Source organism: Fusarium phalaenopsidis, assembly GCF_050370095.1.
Source record: "Fusarium phalaenopsidis strain FUZ10S chromosome Unknown contig_32330, whole genome shotgun sequence".
In the NCBI taxonomy this organism is placed as follows: domain Eukaryota; kingdom Fungi; phylum Ascomycota; class Sordariomycetes; order Hypocreales; family Nectriaceae; genus Fusarium; species Fusarium phalaenopsidis.
This window is the reverse complement of record NW_028145392.1, coordinates 145,418-162,752: the sequence shown is the minus strand read 5'-3', so window position 1 is coordinate 162,752 and position 17,335 is coordinate 145,418. Positions and strand designations below refer to the sequence as shown.

General features: G+C 50.3%; 4 protein-coding genes across 4 annotated transcripts; 3 read left to right on the top strand and 1 right to left on the bottom strand.

Annotated features, from left to right (window-relative positions):
• Window positions 1-344: 344 nt before the first annotated feature.
• LRP88_12997 (uncharacterized protein) lies at window positions 345-3,050 on the top strand (the record flags this gene model as incomplete). The annotated part of the gene is made up of 1 exon (XM_083249381.1): window positions 345-3,050. The coding sequence occupies one exon, from the start codon at window positions 345-347 to the stop codon at window positions 3,048-3,050; it is 2,706 nt and encodes a 901-aa protein (XP_083094866.1).
• Window positions 3,051-5,620: 2,570 nt separating this feature from the next.
• Window positions 5,621-7,176, top strand: LRP88_12996 (uncharacterized protein; the record flags this gene model as incomplete). Its single annotated transcript, XM_083249380.1, has 2 exons — window positions 5,621-6,204; window positions 6,726-7,176. The coding sequence occupies 2 exons, from the start codon at window positions 5,621-5,623 to the stop codon at window positions 7,174-7,176; spliced, it is 1,035 nt and encodes a 344-aa protein (XP_083094865.1).
• Window positions 7,177-11,206: 4,030 nt separating this feature from the next.
• Window positions 11,207-12,511, top strand: LRP88_12995 (uncharacterized protein; the record flags this gene model as incomplete). Its single annotated transcript, XM_083249379.1, has 1 exon — window positions 11,207-12,511. The coding sequence occupies one exon, from the start codon at window positions 11,207-11,209 to the stop codon at window positions 12,509-12,511; it is 1,305 nt and encodes a 434-aa protein (XP_083094864.1).
• Window positions 12,512-13,376: 865 nt separating this feature from the next.
• On the bottom strand, window positions 13,377-15,351 carry LRP88_12994 (uncharacterized protein; the record flags this gene model as incomplete). The annotated part of the gene is made up of 3 exons (XM_083249378.1): window positions 13,377-13,791; window positions 14,610-15,198; window positions 15,249-15,351. The coding sequence occupies 3 exons, from the start codon at window positions 15,349-15,351 to the stop codon at window positions 13,377-13,379; spliced, it is 1,107 nt and encodes a 368-aa protein (XP_083094863.1).
• Window positions 15,352-17,335: the final 1,984 nt, after the last annotated feature.

Here is a 17,335-nt window from a genome sequence, read left to right as displayed (position 1 = left end):
CAAGAGAGGGGTAGTAGAGGGATCAAGGTTACCTGGATGAACGAAGAGAGCTCCGTTTGATGCACAACCGTCGCCTATCTCATCCAAGACCCAGAGTGGGGCCTACTGTACATATCGTGGGGTGGTCCACGGTCGCATGCATGCTGGGAGCAGGTGGCAAAAAGTGCAAATGGTGCTCAGATCAGGAGACCAGGGTGCCCTCGGATAAGCCTCGGAGGTTCATCGTACTTAAGCAAACAACCGCCCCTGCCATCAAGCCGCGCCTCGTTCGCTCATTGTTTTCCACCAGCTACTTGGCGCACTTCGCCAATATCACCTTCTAAACCACGCATCTTTCTAAAATCATGTCCGAGCTTGAATCTCCCTACTGGAAAGATATTCGGAACGAGTTGAACAATATAAAGCGGCTCCTTCAGGACATCAGGGCATACTTGCCATCCGAAGCAACACCACAGAGACGGTCAAAGATGTCTACCATTCAACATGCTACTCAGCAAGATAAACCGCCGGCATGGGCGGAGCAGATCATTACTCGCATTAGCATTCTTGAGGACCGGATAGGGAGGATTCAGTCCCAAACAGACGACATCGAAGCACACAACAGAAGGAATGACACCCAGCAACCGCCGGTTCACCCAGGCGACAGCCACGATGAGGGTAGCCCGGGCCAGGGCCCAGCAAACGCCCACGGCGACAACTCGGCCACCAGCACTGAGGCCACCGGAGATCCATCAAGCGGTGGCTCTGACAAAGACAAAGACAAAGACACATCCATGCGAGACTGCGAGCAGGTGCCACCATCACCACCTGGGGGCACTGACGCGGCGGCTTCTGCGGCCAGTGCTTCCCGATCCGCATCCAGGCAGGCCACAGCCAACGACCAAGAGGACGACGTGGTCATGGGCGATGCGGCTCAGGGAGAAGGCAACGTCGGGTCTGCCGCCGCTGATCACCGATCGGCACGGTTCTCAGCCCCGGAGGACGACACGGGCGGCATGCTAGTCGGCAGGGGATCTCCATCTAGCGGCGGCGACAGGACCGAGACCAATCAGCAAACACAGCCCACGGCCGCCGGCGCACAGGTCGGCACGCAATCGCGGTCCAATAGCGCTACGCCCGAAGAAAGAGCCATGCAGCTCCCGACCACGCCAAACTCTCGAGGCAGCGACACGACCGAGAACACATCCCCTCCAACCACCTCGGACACCCCCCTCACATCGCCAGATGCTCCAGCACCAGACTCGCCATCGAAATTCACCATATCAGCGGCTGACATGGGGGAAGGTCTCGTGCAGGTGCTTCATAAATACATGTCTGACCCCGACTTCGACAACAAAGTCTTTGTCCCTCTGCCTGGCATCGACCCTGCGGAAATCCAAAAGGGACTTGATGTAGATTATACGCACTGTCGGCACACAGGCGTTCGATTCAAGGCTGGCCCCAAAGGTGAAGGCTACGCAAACGTCTTCGCTTTAGAGGGTAGGTGCAGGCTTGACTGGTCAAAGTTCTGCTCCGAGCCAGTCCGAGAACCGACTGTTGAAGAAGCCGAGGAGTTCCTCAATAGGTTTATCGATAACCCGCCAGACCACTCCATTCCATACATCATCGGGCACTTAAAAAACACCCCCTTTAACGAGGCTCTTAACCCAGGACCTGCCATCCTTGGGAATCCAGATCTCAAAGATCTGCACTCAGAATACCATCACATTGGCCTCGACGGTTCTGCAAACCGGTTTCATCAAGAAGACGGGACCTGGGAAGACGAAGCTGACGGGAGTCATCATGGCTTGTGCTCATATAACGAGGTTTATTACGGTTACAAGCTATGGACTGTCGTCGAGGTGCACCACATTTCCAAGTGCCGTAACTGGGCTCGGGCAAAATGGAACCTCACCAAATGCTCTGAAGGGCTCAGTCACCAATGTGTGCTAATTGCCCCCGCGACGCTCAAGAGAGCGGGCATTGACTACAAGATTATGGTTGGTAAACCCGGGGAAGCCATTGTGACCCTAGCAGGACAGCAACACGGCATTGTGAATTACGGGCCCTGCGTATCTCGGTCGATGAACTTTGCCGACCGTGAAGGAGAGATACAATTCCAGAAGGTGGTGTATTGTAAAAAGGACAACATGGCTCCTGTCTATGCCTTACATGGCGCCAGGTGCATTGATCTTCCCAGGACGACCTTACCATCAGCAGCACCGGCGAAAAAAAAGTCGACAAAGAGGGGAAGAGGGGATTGGGCCGACGCAGTGTCTGCAGACAAGAAGGCAAAGACGGAACAAGTCAACGGCAAGGAGACGCCTCGAGTAACGCTTGAAAGCTTGCAGGAGCTTGTGGATAAGTTCAGAGCCGAGAACCTGCTCTGCAAAGTTCCCACGCTCCGCGCCGGTCAACTACCCACCGAGCGGGTCTTGAGACTTGCCTGTGCCATGTCAAGCCGCCTCGCCATTCAACAGTTCCACTTGATGGTCCAGTCTTGGAATCGAAAGGCTTGTCTGCGCGAGGACGTGCCCTTACCCGGTGAGGATCCTATCTCTCGTATCCAGCATCGAGTCTTGCTTGTAGACAAATATGCTTCTATGGATACTCTTTGCAAATATCTTGTGCGCCAAAGCCAATTTAGCCTCGTCAAGGAGGTGGAAGCCGATCGGCAAGGCCGGATGCGAAATGACTCTTCCTTTATCAAGCAAGTCCTCCAACGAACACATTGGACTCAAAAGAATTACGAGCACCATTGCAGCAAAGGCAAGCAGTGGATAGCAATATGTGATCGCAACGAAGGGATCTTACCCTTTCTTCATCACTACACAGAGCCCTTTAAGATCAGTCCGACGCAGTGTCTTAACCTTAGTGAGGATGAGTTGAGCAGTCTTGCTTCCTTGCTTGACAATCACGTCTCGAAGGCTCTATTGAAAGCGGGTGTGGCTTTCCAACAAGCCGTGGAAGGATCACGGAGCGTGCGGTTTGCTTGGGACGGACATCAAGTTAACTGGGATAGCTTGGATGAGAATAAGCTAATGTCGTACCTTGAAGTGGTTGATGACTAGATTATCTCCTAATGTTTCATGGGGATCCTTCAACGCACGGGCCACTCACCTGGCCTCCGCTGCGGTCAAATTAGGTCACGAAGCAAGAGGAAGCCGTTAACCGGCATCAACACCAATACGAGGAAAAAGGGGCCAAAAAAAACAAGGTACGGCTGCCGGCAGTGTGATGTTGCCCTTTGTAACCAGCAGGATTGTTGGGACTTCTATCACCATATAAAATAGGAGGCAATTGAAGTACCTCTAATTTGCGGCATTTTAATTGGATCAGACCCCTGCTCGTGACCTGGTTGTAGCCTTAACGCACTCAAGGAGATAGGTAGTAGACACCGCCCCTAGCTGCCTAACCCGCATTCAATTACCCGTGGGCTCGGCTTAAAAGGAGCCCACTATTCTAGTGGGCGGCAAAATCTTGGGACAGGTGCATTATTATGAGACAGGTTTTTTAGCCGGGTCCTCACCAAAATCAGCCCAACTTTTAACATTATAAATAAATACGAGCAAAATTGTAAAGGTATGGGCCTAATTGGCACGATCAGGGTGATATCAGAGATGAAAGGGTAGATTCCGTATTGTTATTAGACTTCAACTTGCCGAAGCCTCCACCGAGTCTTCGACGGGAAGAGTTTGACGTGGCCTCTGGCCCACGTAACTATCCGATAATTTCCCGACCTGCCGGCGAAAGCCGGCATAACCTGGGTGTTCTTACAATTGTGTCAGCACAACGTGGGTCTTCTGGCTGTGCGGGAGGTCGCCGGTTCGAACCCCGAGGGGTCGCCGGGTCCTTGTGACTGCGTTAGGCTTACGTTAGGCTCACAAGGCGGTGTGCAGTTGCCTGGTGCGGCTAGCCTTGGGGGTTCGCATCGGTTGTGTGCTCCAGGCCCTGAAGCGGGGCCCAGCAGTTGATACTAGGTCGTGATTGGCTGGCTTTATTCGTGGTGGCGTTTAGGAAACCCGGTTTAGAAGCTACAGCATGCGTGAGGCGCTATATTATAGTGGTAAGACCTGTTGTCAAATGTAACGATGTATTATGTTGTTGTTGTCTGTGTGTTTCTCGGCGAAGCCTCGCAAAGGGGAAGGCGCATTTCTGCGACTTCCCAATTGAGCCTAGTGTCATCACATGACACCCTTCAAGGCATGTTGCAGGCTGTCACATTTGACACCTGTAGAGGCACCTATAACGATCCGGGACGTGTCGCTGTTAGAAGGGGGGCAATTGTAAGGATGCGAAGTGCCTGAGGGCCTCCTTATATACTGATGTGGCAGGCAGTGCCAGCACGTTGTGCTGACACTGGCGGATCTTTTGGTCTATTGGATTAGTTTTGCACCTGCCCGATACTCTTACAAAAATATCTACGATAAAATTAAGAACATAGACTTACTTATCGAAGCTTTTTCTATTACTATTTAAATTTTTAAAAAGTAGTTCTTAAAACTGGTGGTTTCACTAAAATCATCAAAATCTCCTCTTTTTTAGTAGTTAGTCATTTCATACAAATCACGACCCAGGAGATGTGACGATCGTGTAGGTCCTAAGGGGATAAACCGGTCGTACTGGTCTATGTTGGCAGTGAATCAGGTCGCGTACTCTGAGAGTGGGTGCGTAAGTCACGTCTGGTAATATGCTCAATGGGTATTGAGTGTAACCAAGTTGTATTGATAGCTGGGGTAGCTAGTATGTAAGAAAGTGCTAATGAGCGTGTGCTATATACTTCGGATATCCTGATGGGAACGATCGTGAACAGGAACGCTGTCGTTCCTGGCTCGCGTCGGTCCTGGACCGACGCCGTTCCGGTGTGCTGTCGGTCCTTCATTTGATAGGTGTGTTGGTTCCAACGAATTGTGGAGACCACGTGACATAACCGCGAGGGTCGTAACAGGAGAAGCCTCAATTTTAACAACATATTTCTCAACAGCCACGCATCGCAGAGAAAAATCAAGATAATTTCTAATAAGCCCCAGGTCAGCTCTATTAGCTAGTATTTTCTCTATTTATTATAAGCCGGAATAAAGCCAGAATTGACTGTCCCATAATAATGCACCTGTCCCAGAATTTTGCTGCCCACTAGAATAGTGGGTCTCTTTTCAATCTAGACCCACGGGTAAACAACCTTAGAAGAGAAGCAGCCTATCGCATCTATAATGGTCCATCCAAAAGGTGCGTATTGCTAAGCCTTATTTCAACACATTAGCCTATTGAATATGTTTTAAACTCAGCTACCGTGATGTTCAGCCCATTTTCTACCGGCCAATGACGTGACTCTCGTAGCCACAATACCTGCAGGCTGTCTGCCTTGGCCACCAGGGTTTGTAAAGGATCCTGCAGCGTCCAGGCTACGGAGCCAACCGTGAGGAAGTCTTGCAGCCACAGCGGCTATTCGGTGTACCACATCGATGTCCTAGAAGGGGTGCATCCATTTTTAGAGCGGAATAGACCGTTGGTGTGACGGAATATCATGAAACTCGGTGTAAAGAGACACATTGGGCTCTGACCTTCTTCCACAATTGCTTGAAAAGTGTCACCCTCTTCTTTTTTTTTTTTCTTACCACAATCCTCCCGCAGAGCCAACTCAATGACTTCGGAAACAAGACCCAAAGTCTGCCTCGATGTGGCTATCGACCACCGGATCCGACGACTCTTCAAGCCCGTCGCTCACTACCAAACAGAGCGCTCTAATCATGTCTCCCGCATCGAGGCTCGGGGACGGTTCCTCAGGCGATCTAGCGACGAGATAAAAACCACTGCAAAGCTCGCAGGCCCAGCAGTCAAGGGCGGCATCGCCATCACCCTACAGCAACCCCGACACAATCACCCATTCGAGGAGGGCCTCGACGCCGTTATTGGGGGCTGTGAGTCCCTTTATGCCCTGTACGACGTTTTCAGGGCGGTATCCTGTGAAACCCTCGACATTCGGACCGACATTACCATCGTCGACTTGCTGCCATATGTGTCTGAAGACGTTGCAAAGATCCGAGATGACGAGCTCGAAGAGTCATTTCGCGCGTCGACGCAGATCATTTGCGACAAGGAGCCCGATGTTCTGCTCTGTGCGGGCAAGATATGGTTGCCAAGCGCGGGCAAGTCCGATAACCGCAAGGGAGATGCCTGGAAGTTTGAGAGTCTCAGGCTCGGGGAGAGCTTTGGTAGTACACCTAAGTTACCTGTTACAGTGAGGGTCCGTCCTCCAGGAGGGCGTGGATTCGTTGCCATTCCAAGAGTCAATGGCTTCCATCCAAGTCACGCGATGAATTACCACTCCCATGCCAGTCTTCTGAGGCAGCTGCAGATTTTGATCGGAGCTGAAACTTGCGGCATGTTGAGGGGTGATTGGGAAGACGAGCAGTGGATGGCTGAAATGAGGCGCCGGTGCATGGAGATTTCCAGATCACTCTCAGGTGAGGGACAACTTTCACTTCCACCCCAACCCGTCCTCATATTCGTCGCAAACAATTATACCCATACTAATCATGTACCCTAATAGCGTCACCGTCTACGTCTCCTCCACCACAAAGTCCCGGCCAAAGCTCAACCAGACGCAGTTGCACTAAATATCTGCCAGAATACCAAGGGCTTTACTCTGACGCACTGCTTGATCTGCAAAACTGTGCCAAGCGGGTCATTTCGAGCCAAAGGTTAGCCAGGTCACCTGGAACGCATTACAATACTCTGCTTTCTAGTGGTTTGAGCGAGATTTGTAACGACGTATCGCTTATCCTGCGTCAAATGTTGCGTCTCCAGCGCAGAGGTTGGCCCGACGCCGTAGCGTGGAAGAACGAGAACGCTCTAAGGGATGCCGCAACTGATACAGTCCGATTTGCCGCGGATTTATTCAAAGCTGCGAAGCAGGACGTGGAGACGCAGCTCTTAAAGATCATCCAGCAAGGGGTCGGGTCCGTTCTCAAATGTGTCACAAGTACTGGCGGCAACCGGCCCGAGTATACCCTTAGCTTGAGCAAAGCATGCGATGCCTTTCTTGGCCTGGCTGTCAATGTCGAGACACTGCTTTGGAATCTCCTACTGGACAAGGAGGATGCAGTTAGGGCGATGGGTCAAGAAGAGGTGCTGTCGAGTCTGATGAGCAAGGTGACGCTGACATCGACAGCGGTCAACGTGTCGCCGCGCACTTGATCTGTTGGTTGGCTTGGGAGGTTTTAGGGCTGTCTGTTTCAAATCTTTTATGTTTCTGATATGGCCCCCTCAGCTCAGTTGTAGAGGACTGCACCATCTGTCAGCCAACTTAAATCTACACTGATCTTTTATTTTCAATGTCTGCATTCGTGTATCAGTGCTAGGTTGACAGCTATCCCCTCTGCTGTATTAAGACTTCAGGCTGGTCACAGGCCCACATTACCCCCTGTCATCGTCAGAGGACGGGCGGGGTACGGAAAGTTTCATCCCGGAAGGAATTTACGGTCGCACATTACCACATGGGTGACAAAACCATATCTCCTTGCTTGCGCGAAGACTACCAACGCGTACCCCGCAGGGGTCTGATCCAATAAAAATGAAGCTGTTCAAAGGTACTTCTTTTCCCACCTATTTTCTATGGTGATAGAAGTCAAAGCAATTTGCCGAGTTACATAAAGGAACATTGCAAAGCCCGCAGCCGTACCTTGATTTCGGCGCCTTCTTCTTGACCCTATTCCCGTCAGTCTCCGCCAAGGCACGCGCCGCAGCTTGTGATCTCGCAACACCACAGCGATAGCCCTGACAGGCGTGGCAGGGACTATTCTTCGTACGGCCGCGGAAGATGAGCTGATGGCCCGGGTCGCTGAGATCTTCATTGCCGGACCTGTATCTCTTCCTTCCCTCACAGGCCGGGCTATAAGCCGCGATGAGGGCATCCACAAGGCAGCTTCTCCACGCCGCTTGCGACTTATATCTCTTCCAACTTGGGTTTCCGTATAGCTGCAATAGATAGCTGTTAATGAGGGCAACATCGAGGAGGAAGGTCCAGGCCAGAGCCTGCCAAGGGCCCCGACGAATGCGGTGATCATAACCTAGCGATGCTCTCAGTTGGTCTCCTCGGTCTACATGATTCATTTCGTCATTATAAGTAGCAGCAAAAGAAGGAATCTCGAATTCCTTCATAGCTTCCTCACCAAAAAAACGCTGTATCGGCTGTGTACGAGCTTGCATGGTGTTTGGCCGCTTCCTCTTCCGCTTGATAACCTCGTCTCCCTTGAACACGGAAGTCAGGAAGAGCACGAGGGCGTTATCTTTCCACGCGATTTAGTTGACCTGCTAAGCCAAGAGACAAATTAATAAGGGAATCACACGTAAATTAGTCTTATGACCTTGCCTTATGATCAACTATTGGGGCCATTCGAATCTCGCTAAACCGAAGAAGGTTACGGCCGGCAGTGTCATCAACTTTGAGCTATGCAAAGGGTTTAAACAGGCCACAGTTGCGGCGGGCTGTGCCTATGGCCCCGTGGCCTAGCCGGCGAAGATGTGTGAAGAGATTCGTAGAGGAGAAGAGGTTATCGATGAAGACGTGATATTTGGCTTTTGGCAGCTTATTAACTAGGGCAACGACCACGCTCTGAGTCGGGTTGAGAGGCGTATATAGATCTCTTCGTCTCTGACTGCGTAGCTGACTAGGAAATTGGCTCTTCTTCCTTGGGTGCCGGCGCGGCTTCTTCTGAAGGCCAACTGGTCCATATCTCTTCTTCGGCTGGTGCCAAATCCACCGTAAGAAGAAGCCTTTTTGAGCCACAACCCAAGACTTGAAGCCGAGGGGCGTAGGTTTATTAGGGACCTTTGTTGTCTCGTATGACCTCCCTGTGAAGCGGGTCATACACTCATCCACAGCGATATTCGTGCCTGGGGTCCATAGCTCGAGAGATACACGTTGTATATGCTCAGACCAGTCATCCACGGCTTGGAATACCTTCGGCAGCTGTGTATCGGCGATGTTAAATGGGTTAAAGACTCGTATGTGGCGTTGAAGAAGCTGGAAGCGGTCGTACGTAAGGTATTTGCGTATACTATGGTCAGCGCCTTGATGCCCCAGCGAGGAAGTCTCCCAATGGCGGTGGACCGTAGATTCCTTGTGAATTCCTATGTAAATCAGGATGGCAAGCCATACGTATACCTCTGCAACGGAGGTCTCGTACCAGCCTCGCAGCCGGCTTGCCGGGCCCAAGTGACGGCTTTGGAGTAAGCTTTGAACCCAGGAATTGGTGTAACGGACCTAGCTTTCGATGAGGGAATAAGGCAGGAAAAGCTGGAAAAGCTTTAGAGGCGTCTGGGGCAGTAGCTTGACCTCTAGGTCTCGTGAGGGCATCTCCATAGGAAGGAAGTAGGCGCCGCGGCGTATAGTCGGGCTGAATACGGGTCTGCAGGTGAAATCGTCAGGTTGCTCACGGCGGCTGTTTTCCTCTGTGATGTAGCTACTAGGGTCGGCGGCGTTAAGTGCCTGGCCAGGGACTGATTGGGAAGTCATAAGTCTCTTTGGAATGATTTCTATGGTGTTTTGGCTGTAATTGATTTCCAAGAGACCTCTCGTACCCCGCTCGTACCCGGGTCAATTACGTGAAAAAAGTGGGTCCGGAACGCGTTGGTAGTCTTCGCGCAAGCAAGGAGATCTGAACATGACTACCGGTAGGTAGGGATCCCTTGCTCCCTTGCGGGGCCTACCTACTGCCGCGATGGCTCCTATGCCTACTCTGGACTTAAACAGGATGATGATTGGCTGCATTAGTCTCACTAGGGAAAACGGGCCCCATTCCCAAATGATCCCTGATAATTTGGGAAATGAGATGGATTTTGGGAATGGGCCCCATTCCTGAGGTGGTATCTGACAAGGATGGTTAGGGATAGGTGATTGGCGCCGAAGCGGGAATGGGGCGCGTTCCCGACTTGAATACCTGGTAGGCGGGGTCGATTTAGGCGCATTAAGCCTGGTTGGGGCTACGCTACTCCGATAAACCCCAGGCGGGTTTTAGGGTAGGTTATTAAACGGTGGCAATCCTAGCCGATAATTCTGTCGGACATAAAAGCCAACTATCAATGCCTCGAAGATAAAGAGGAGCCTCGGTATCTAGCTGTCTTTATGGGGAATTCGATGCTCGAACCAGGCTCGGGCGCTCCGTTCTAGTGATAGGTCCATATCATCGTTATTTGATGCTAACTTGGCCAGCATCTTGGCAAAGAACTGGTCGTCATATAAGCAAAGAGCTACGATGACCCTCCTTATGATTAGTTTTCGCTCGCAGTGGGCATCAAAGCTCGGCCGCGATTGAAGCTCCTTTACCAGTCTTGCCTTCTCCTGTTTGGATCCTGCATCATGGATGCTCTGGGACGGGCGAATATCTCCGCACGGGAACCATGTATGCGTGCACATACTGCAGGAGCTAGGGCCCCCCAAGAACCTGGGGATACTGTGGCTCTCTAGCCATTTGAGAATCGACCTTGCTTTATCGCAGCCGTGCCAGCGATCACATTTCTCCATTGTGTGACCCGGCTGCACGTTCCCATTCAAAGCAGAGCTCGCACCCAACTGTCTCCCACCACTCTAACGTCGCGTATGCATTGTCAAGGCGTTTTTCGAGCCTGCTAGTACTGCCTTCGGTGTCTTTTTTGCCCATTCCCGGATTCCATCGATGATCAACTCCTGCTGGTGGACCGTAATCGTGCTCAAAGGTGACTAAGTGGAGCTGAGGAGTGGTCCTGTGAACTGTTCTTCAGACCGAGGCTCCCCTTTGTAGTCAAATGGGAATGTAGTCAAATGGGAATGTCTTTTGCGTAGGAATGGAGGCAGATGCTATTGCTTCTTCTAGTGCAGACGATCCATCTTGCGTGCGATAGTGTTTTCTCCTTTTCGCCGGTGGCAATCGCGAGCGTTGAGGGCTTTGACGCGTCCACGACACACGTGAACCACGAGCGCGTTTCGGCAAATGGCGAGTGCGTCGACTGGTCTCATCGTTCATGTTTCTCGGGCGGTGCAGACGAATTTGATTGATTATTAAACAACTCTTGGTGCGGTTTGGAGTTTCGGGTAACTCAATCACGTGCTTACCAAATAGTCAGCGCCGTTGCTCGGCGACGTCAGCTGTCAACACGATCCATCCAACGTCAACCCCTCAATGCAACAACCATCAGCGAATTGCGACAGAAGGCCTAAAAACAAGCCCGCAACGATGCGGCAGGCAGAATGAGATCTGAAGAAATCGTCAGCTGGCTCGCGTACATTAAATCGACAACCCACGGCCCGTCCGACACTCCCCGCCTGGGCGATCCCACGTCGACCAACACGCATCAACACCACCCTCCGTCGCCGCCCGAATCGCCCAAGAAGCGGCTGGGCATGGACGACCCCAAGTCACCAGCGCCTAAGAGGCAGAAGGTGCACGAAGACCCGAACAGGACGCCCAAAGCGAGCAGCAGCAGCAGGCAAGGGCTGGGATACTTGCGCACTACGTCACCGACAACCTCTCTTCCTGCTCCGACCCCGACTCCGACCGCTTCAGACACACAATCCTCGGCTTCAGGCCGGTCCTCGCCCTCGAAACAGCTTGCTAGCCTGGAGATTAGCACAGAAGGCGTCGAGCAGCGAAAGCTTTCCCTGGCAGACCCTTCCCTGCCGCCTGCACTCTCTGACCTGCTGTTGGAGCTGCAGAGCTGCAGCAGTAGTGGGGTTGGGATCGTGGCGAGCTCCTTGCGAGCCGAGATCGGGGAACGGGCAAAGACAGACGCCACATTCCGCGTCTTCATGGATCACATGTATGGCGATCAACTGGGACCAACTCTTCCGGTCGATGAGGCCACCCGTCTTGTCGAAGAGGCTGCAGAATGCCAGGTATCAAAGCAGAACGAGCTGGGATGGAACCAGATGGTTCATAACCCTCTCTTATACTCGGCCATCTACGGCCGACGGCGACGGGATCAGCTCGTTGGTGTTGCACCATGCACGACGGCAAAGATCATTCGCGAATATCTCCCCGCAACCACGCCCGCCAAGATGGTGGACTATTGCGTATACTTCGATCCCAAAGCCGACCCGGTTGCTTCTGAAGCTATCCAAACACTGCGCCGCTCTCTGGTGTCCCAGGTGATCAATCATAGCGACTTTCAACCTTTCCGCAAGCGACCCATCGCCATCAGTATCGAGACAAAGAGTCGAGACAGAACCCGGCCGGAAGTAGCAGCGCTGCAGATTGGAACATGGCACTCGGCGCAATGGCGATTTCTCGAGCATCTTGTCAACCGCTCAGGTGGCTCGTTTGACGGACTACCCTTTCTACCTGCCGTTCTCGTGCATGGGCACGACTGGAGCTTTGCTGCCACCACGAGAGAGGGACGCAAGACGGTTTTGTGGCTTCAGCACCCGTTCGGGTCTTCCTCTGACGTTGTGGGCGTGTACAAGACGGTATGGTGCCTACAACGTCTGGCCCAGTGGGCTGCTGAAGTGTACTGGCCGTGGTTCCGAGAGAACTGTCTCGGCGTTGGCCAAGGATGAGTGAGATTCCGGGTTCTCCCCTTTGATTCTATACCCCGTAATATGCCTTGTACGCGAAGCCATCGGGTTAGCCAAAATTACCCTATTCCTGTATTCCATTCGTCCTTTGGCAACCGACGAACTTTTGGGGCGGGAAATAAAAGGGTGCTAGTATGACATGGAGCCGAGCTTGTCTAACCAGTAAAGATCCTCAGGAGATAAATTCATTGTAGGGTTGGTAGATGCAGAGATAAAGAAGCTGCTGTCGTGAGAGTAAAGGCCAGCGAGAGCTGATTATTCACCTTTGCTAGCGGTCTGATTCTAAGCAGGAGGCGAGGAAGGTTACGCGTTTCGCGTCTTAGTGTGATTCTAGAAACGGGACCCGTTTCCAAGAGTGCGGTCCTGCTAGATAGATGTGATTGGTCGGGGAGTGGAAACGGGCCCGTTTCTTGTGGAAAAAATCAGGGGCAAACTCCATAGATTCTGATTAGTTTAAAACTAGAAACGCTGAGTATACATAAAAGAAATGAAGAGGCGTTTTTCCGAGGCTTGGGTTTATAAGTGTCTAGATGAATATTTGTTGCAATGTCCGGATTCCATTTTATCTTATCTTATCAGATAAACAGGGGTAGCGTGCTGTTCAACAAGGATAGCGCTCCATCTACAACCGATATGTACTAGTGCCTAGAAATGACAGGGGTGCTGTTCTCCCTAGACGTGATCTTATTGACTGAGTCTGCCCGAATCTAAACCCATCATGATGTTCGAGTCGAATAACTGCCCCAATGTAGCACTAGGTCTACAGGCTCTCTTAACGACACTGGACAAACTCTTCAAGTCCCTGACAGACTTGAACCGTAAATAGTTATCCGGCCTCGTGATTCGTTCAATGCCCCTTAACCGTCTTCTTGGTCCGATCTACACTGCCAACTTTTCCAAAGACTCCCAACACAGTCAGCCATCGATTCACGTTGAGAAACGCGCTCACGCCGACATTTCCCCAGGTCATGTCATTCCAAGAACCAACGTCCCAGAGATACTCGGGGCCAGCTCTATAGATGGCGTAGATGTGGCCAAAGTCGGCGAATCCAACCGCAACCAGGTATCCAATGGCAATCTCACGATGTTGGGTCCAGCAGCAGATGAGAGCTATCGGTGCTAGCAACAGCAACACATTAGCCATCTGCCAGGACAAGGCTACTGCTTGTGGCGTAAAGTGGTCGTCTGTTGCAGCGAAAAAGGGGGTCTGGTCGGCGAAGTACTTGAATGGATCCGCGAGAAAGTTGACATATGCCCAGACGCTATTCAATTAGCAAAGAAAGGCATTCTTTGGTAGAGACCTACAGCATTGCGGGCTCAATGACGCCGAATAGCGCCAACGGCCAAGTGGGAAGACAGGACGTCATGGTGGAGCTGTAATAGGTACTGGGGTTCCAGATGATGCAAAGAACAAGTCCAAGGATGCTGAGAGAGGGGTTTTTAGCGAATCTCACTGCCTGATAATTGCAATTGAATAAAAAGCAAAGTGATCACAATCGGGACCGTGGCTGATAGTAAGCGCTAGTGATGGTCAGTCAACAGCATGCAATCCGAAGAGGCTTGAATTTTTGCCGAGTCTTATAAAAAAGTGTTGAGGTTGTACAGAGTTCAACTGCAACTAACATTTCTCAAGGAACTAGCTACAGGTATTGGACCAACAAGTGAAGCTACAGCGTTAGATTAAACAATGATCCCGCACATGAACTATGGATCACTCCCCTGATCACCGGCTGATCTCGGCACTCATGAATCCTTCGCACTGCTTACCATAATCGAGATGAATTCCACTTTTCAGTACCGAATATCGCAAAAGCTTGCTGTTCTAAGGGAGATGGTATTCTGCTCTATATTTACCCCTATTTATAAAAGTGATAATACTAAAATAACAGATAAAGGAAAGATCATGTCTTGGATGTCATCCTATCACAGGCTCTATCCTGCGCAAGGGATCGATATCGTGAGAGAATATCCGTCTTTGCCAGATCTGGTTGATCCATGTACTGAAAATGGGATGCCAATGCAGTCCCCAATATCACAACAGCTGTAACCGTTAGTACAAGTCATGAGTCTGGCGGCTTACTTACGTCGTCTCAATGTATTTGGAAGATCTAGAACGATCATGTCCTCGTCGCCTCGATTCCCCGGCCAGTGTCCAACACCGTTGTCGAGGATATCGTTGGCATAGACACACATAAAGTTGATCCGTATGCGATCCCCATGCATCGTCCAAGGCTTTTCGAACTTGTAAAGATCCAGAGTATCCTTCTCGATATTCTCAAACAGTGAATAGTGCATCTGGGAAGCGATAGCCCAACTCTTGTAACTGTCACCCCAGACAGCATATGTAAGCTGGTGAACCGGAGTCTGCCACATCATCTTCTCATCTTCAACTCTCAGCCACCTGACGTTCTCGTGCTCGGGCGGGGGACGCATAGGATTCCAGACGGTGTCGTTGGGACCGTTCCAAAAGGGGTGTTTCGAGGGCTTCCAGAAATCGCTGGCATTCATGACGTGGTCTGGCTTTTCGAGTTCGGGCAAATATGGGTGAAGGGCACCCATGCGGTAGTGCATGAAGCCGAGTGGAGGGTTGTTGATGATGTTTCCAGAGACGACGAATGTGTCGGGATTTTCGATCTTGTGGGAGACAAGCTTGGGGATGGCACCGTCTTCTATCCAGAGCTATACTAGTTAGCAGGTGCTTATAAAGAGGCTTCGATACTTACAATATCATCGTCAATCTTGACGTAGTACTTGTCACGCTCCAGATGCTGCCAAGCCTTCCAATATGTGTACGTCGCCAGGTGTCCTTCGGGTATCAGCAGTTTGTGTCGTGTCGGGTTGCTGGCGACTATTTCGTCTAGATAAGAGAGATCATCCTGGTTCTTTGTATTGACAACCCAGAGGACTTCGTCAAGCCAACCTCCGTTGTCTACCAAGTTTCGCTGCAGGGGTTAATTAAGTCCATGGCGCCTTTGTGATACTCACCTCTATGTAACACCTCATACTTTCCACTCTGCTCTTGCGGCCGTAAAAGACCAGCCCGCTCACGGTGACATTCGGTTTCACAAGCGCATCTGGCGGAGGCACGTTTTCTGGCGAAGGCACGCTTTCTGGCCGTGTAACTTCCCACTCCCCGGGAAAGGAAAGGAGAGTTTGTATGAGGAACCCGGTAAATGAAAGTAAACAGCAGACAGAGAGGGCAAGCCTCAAAAGCCTGTGGCGATCTTGCAATCGTAAAAGCATTCCCATCTTGACGTGGCGTGGAGAGAACGAGAAACAACCAGGGAGCCACGTTCTTTTATCAAACAATCGACAGGGGTACAGTAAAGAGAACAAAGAAAGGCAAAATTTGGACACTGTCTGTTGGTGGTGGTCCAGTCTCAGTTATTCCGGAGCCACTGCTTCCGTCACGAGTTGGTATGTGCGGCGCTGCCACACGCCAGGATCGGTACCATGTGGCACAGCTGTCTTGTGCGACTTTTGGCGAGGTTCTCTAGTCACGGAGACGTCGCTTAATGGAGCGTCGTGACTGTCCGCAACCTCCATTCCCGCTTAGTTATCTGCCTGACGCGTCTGGGAGTGGGGTGAGTTGCGAACCCTTGATACGAGACGACGAGTTAAGGGTCGCTCTAGTGGCCATTTTGGTTCTAGACCTTTACGTGCCGGGATTGCGGTTCGTATTCCTTCATACCGTAAGAACTCGTGAAATTCGCTCACTTTTGAGTTCGACTAGCGTCTCTTGGCAAGCTACACAGAGGGCGGGGATGGGCGGCAGAACTGGTTCCGCACGAAAAATAGGTAGGGGACTTGTGTTAGAAGTGGGGCAAGGATCACGACCATCGTGAATAGCTTTACGGTCAGCGTGAACGCCAGATCGCAGGCAATGGCCTGCTGCCTGGAAGATCGGCAGGATAAATATAAGTATAAGAGACTAACCTTTATTATTCCCTAGATAAAAGAAGTAGCTTTAATTTAATCTCTTTTAGTTATATTTAATATTATATACTTTAAAATACTAAGAATTTATTCTTACTTTTAACCTTTACCTTATATTAAAGTTACCCCTTAATATTATAATAATAAAGAAAGCTACTATAAAGGAAAGAGGTAAGGGAAGATAGATTAGAGGTTAAGAAAGGAACCTAAATAGCAAGAGAGAATAGCCTTCTTTTAGTAAGATAATAAGGTTAATAAGACTTTTAAAGGCACGGATTTTAATAGTCTTATTAGCTAATTGTAAAATACCTTATCTTTAAGAAGGTCTTTTATAAAATAAAATTCTAAAAAAATAAACTTATGAGATATAAGCCTAGGATTTTATTACCATATATTATGGCCTATGCGCTTCTTTATGGCCTGTTTACCTAAGCAATATCTGCTTAGATAAGCAAGATATAAGGGAGTGTCAATACTGCCCCTTTTGGGCTTATTTCCCTTTTAAGAAGGTCACGTGACTTCAGACTTAGGGCTTTATCATAAACCCGATAACTTCATTAAAGCCGTTTTCTTCTAAAGAGTATTTCCTATCTGGTTTTAAATATCCTAGTTTAAAACCCTATAGGTTTTAACTTCTATTATACCATAACTCGGCTTTTAATTATCTGCAATTAGTAAAACTAATAGAGTTTTAAAGCCCGGAATTAGGGCTATCCGACGGTATAACTTCTTTCCGAATCGGGCTAATAGATTCCGAGCAATTGGATATATAAGCTATAGATTCTCTCTTTAAGATAACTTCTAAGATCTTTAACCAATTCAGACAATAAGAACACTAATAAAAAGCTGGTCTTCTCTATTTTAACCCTA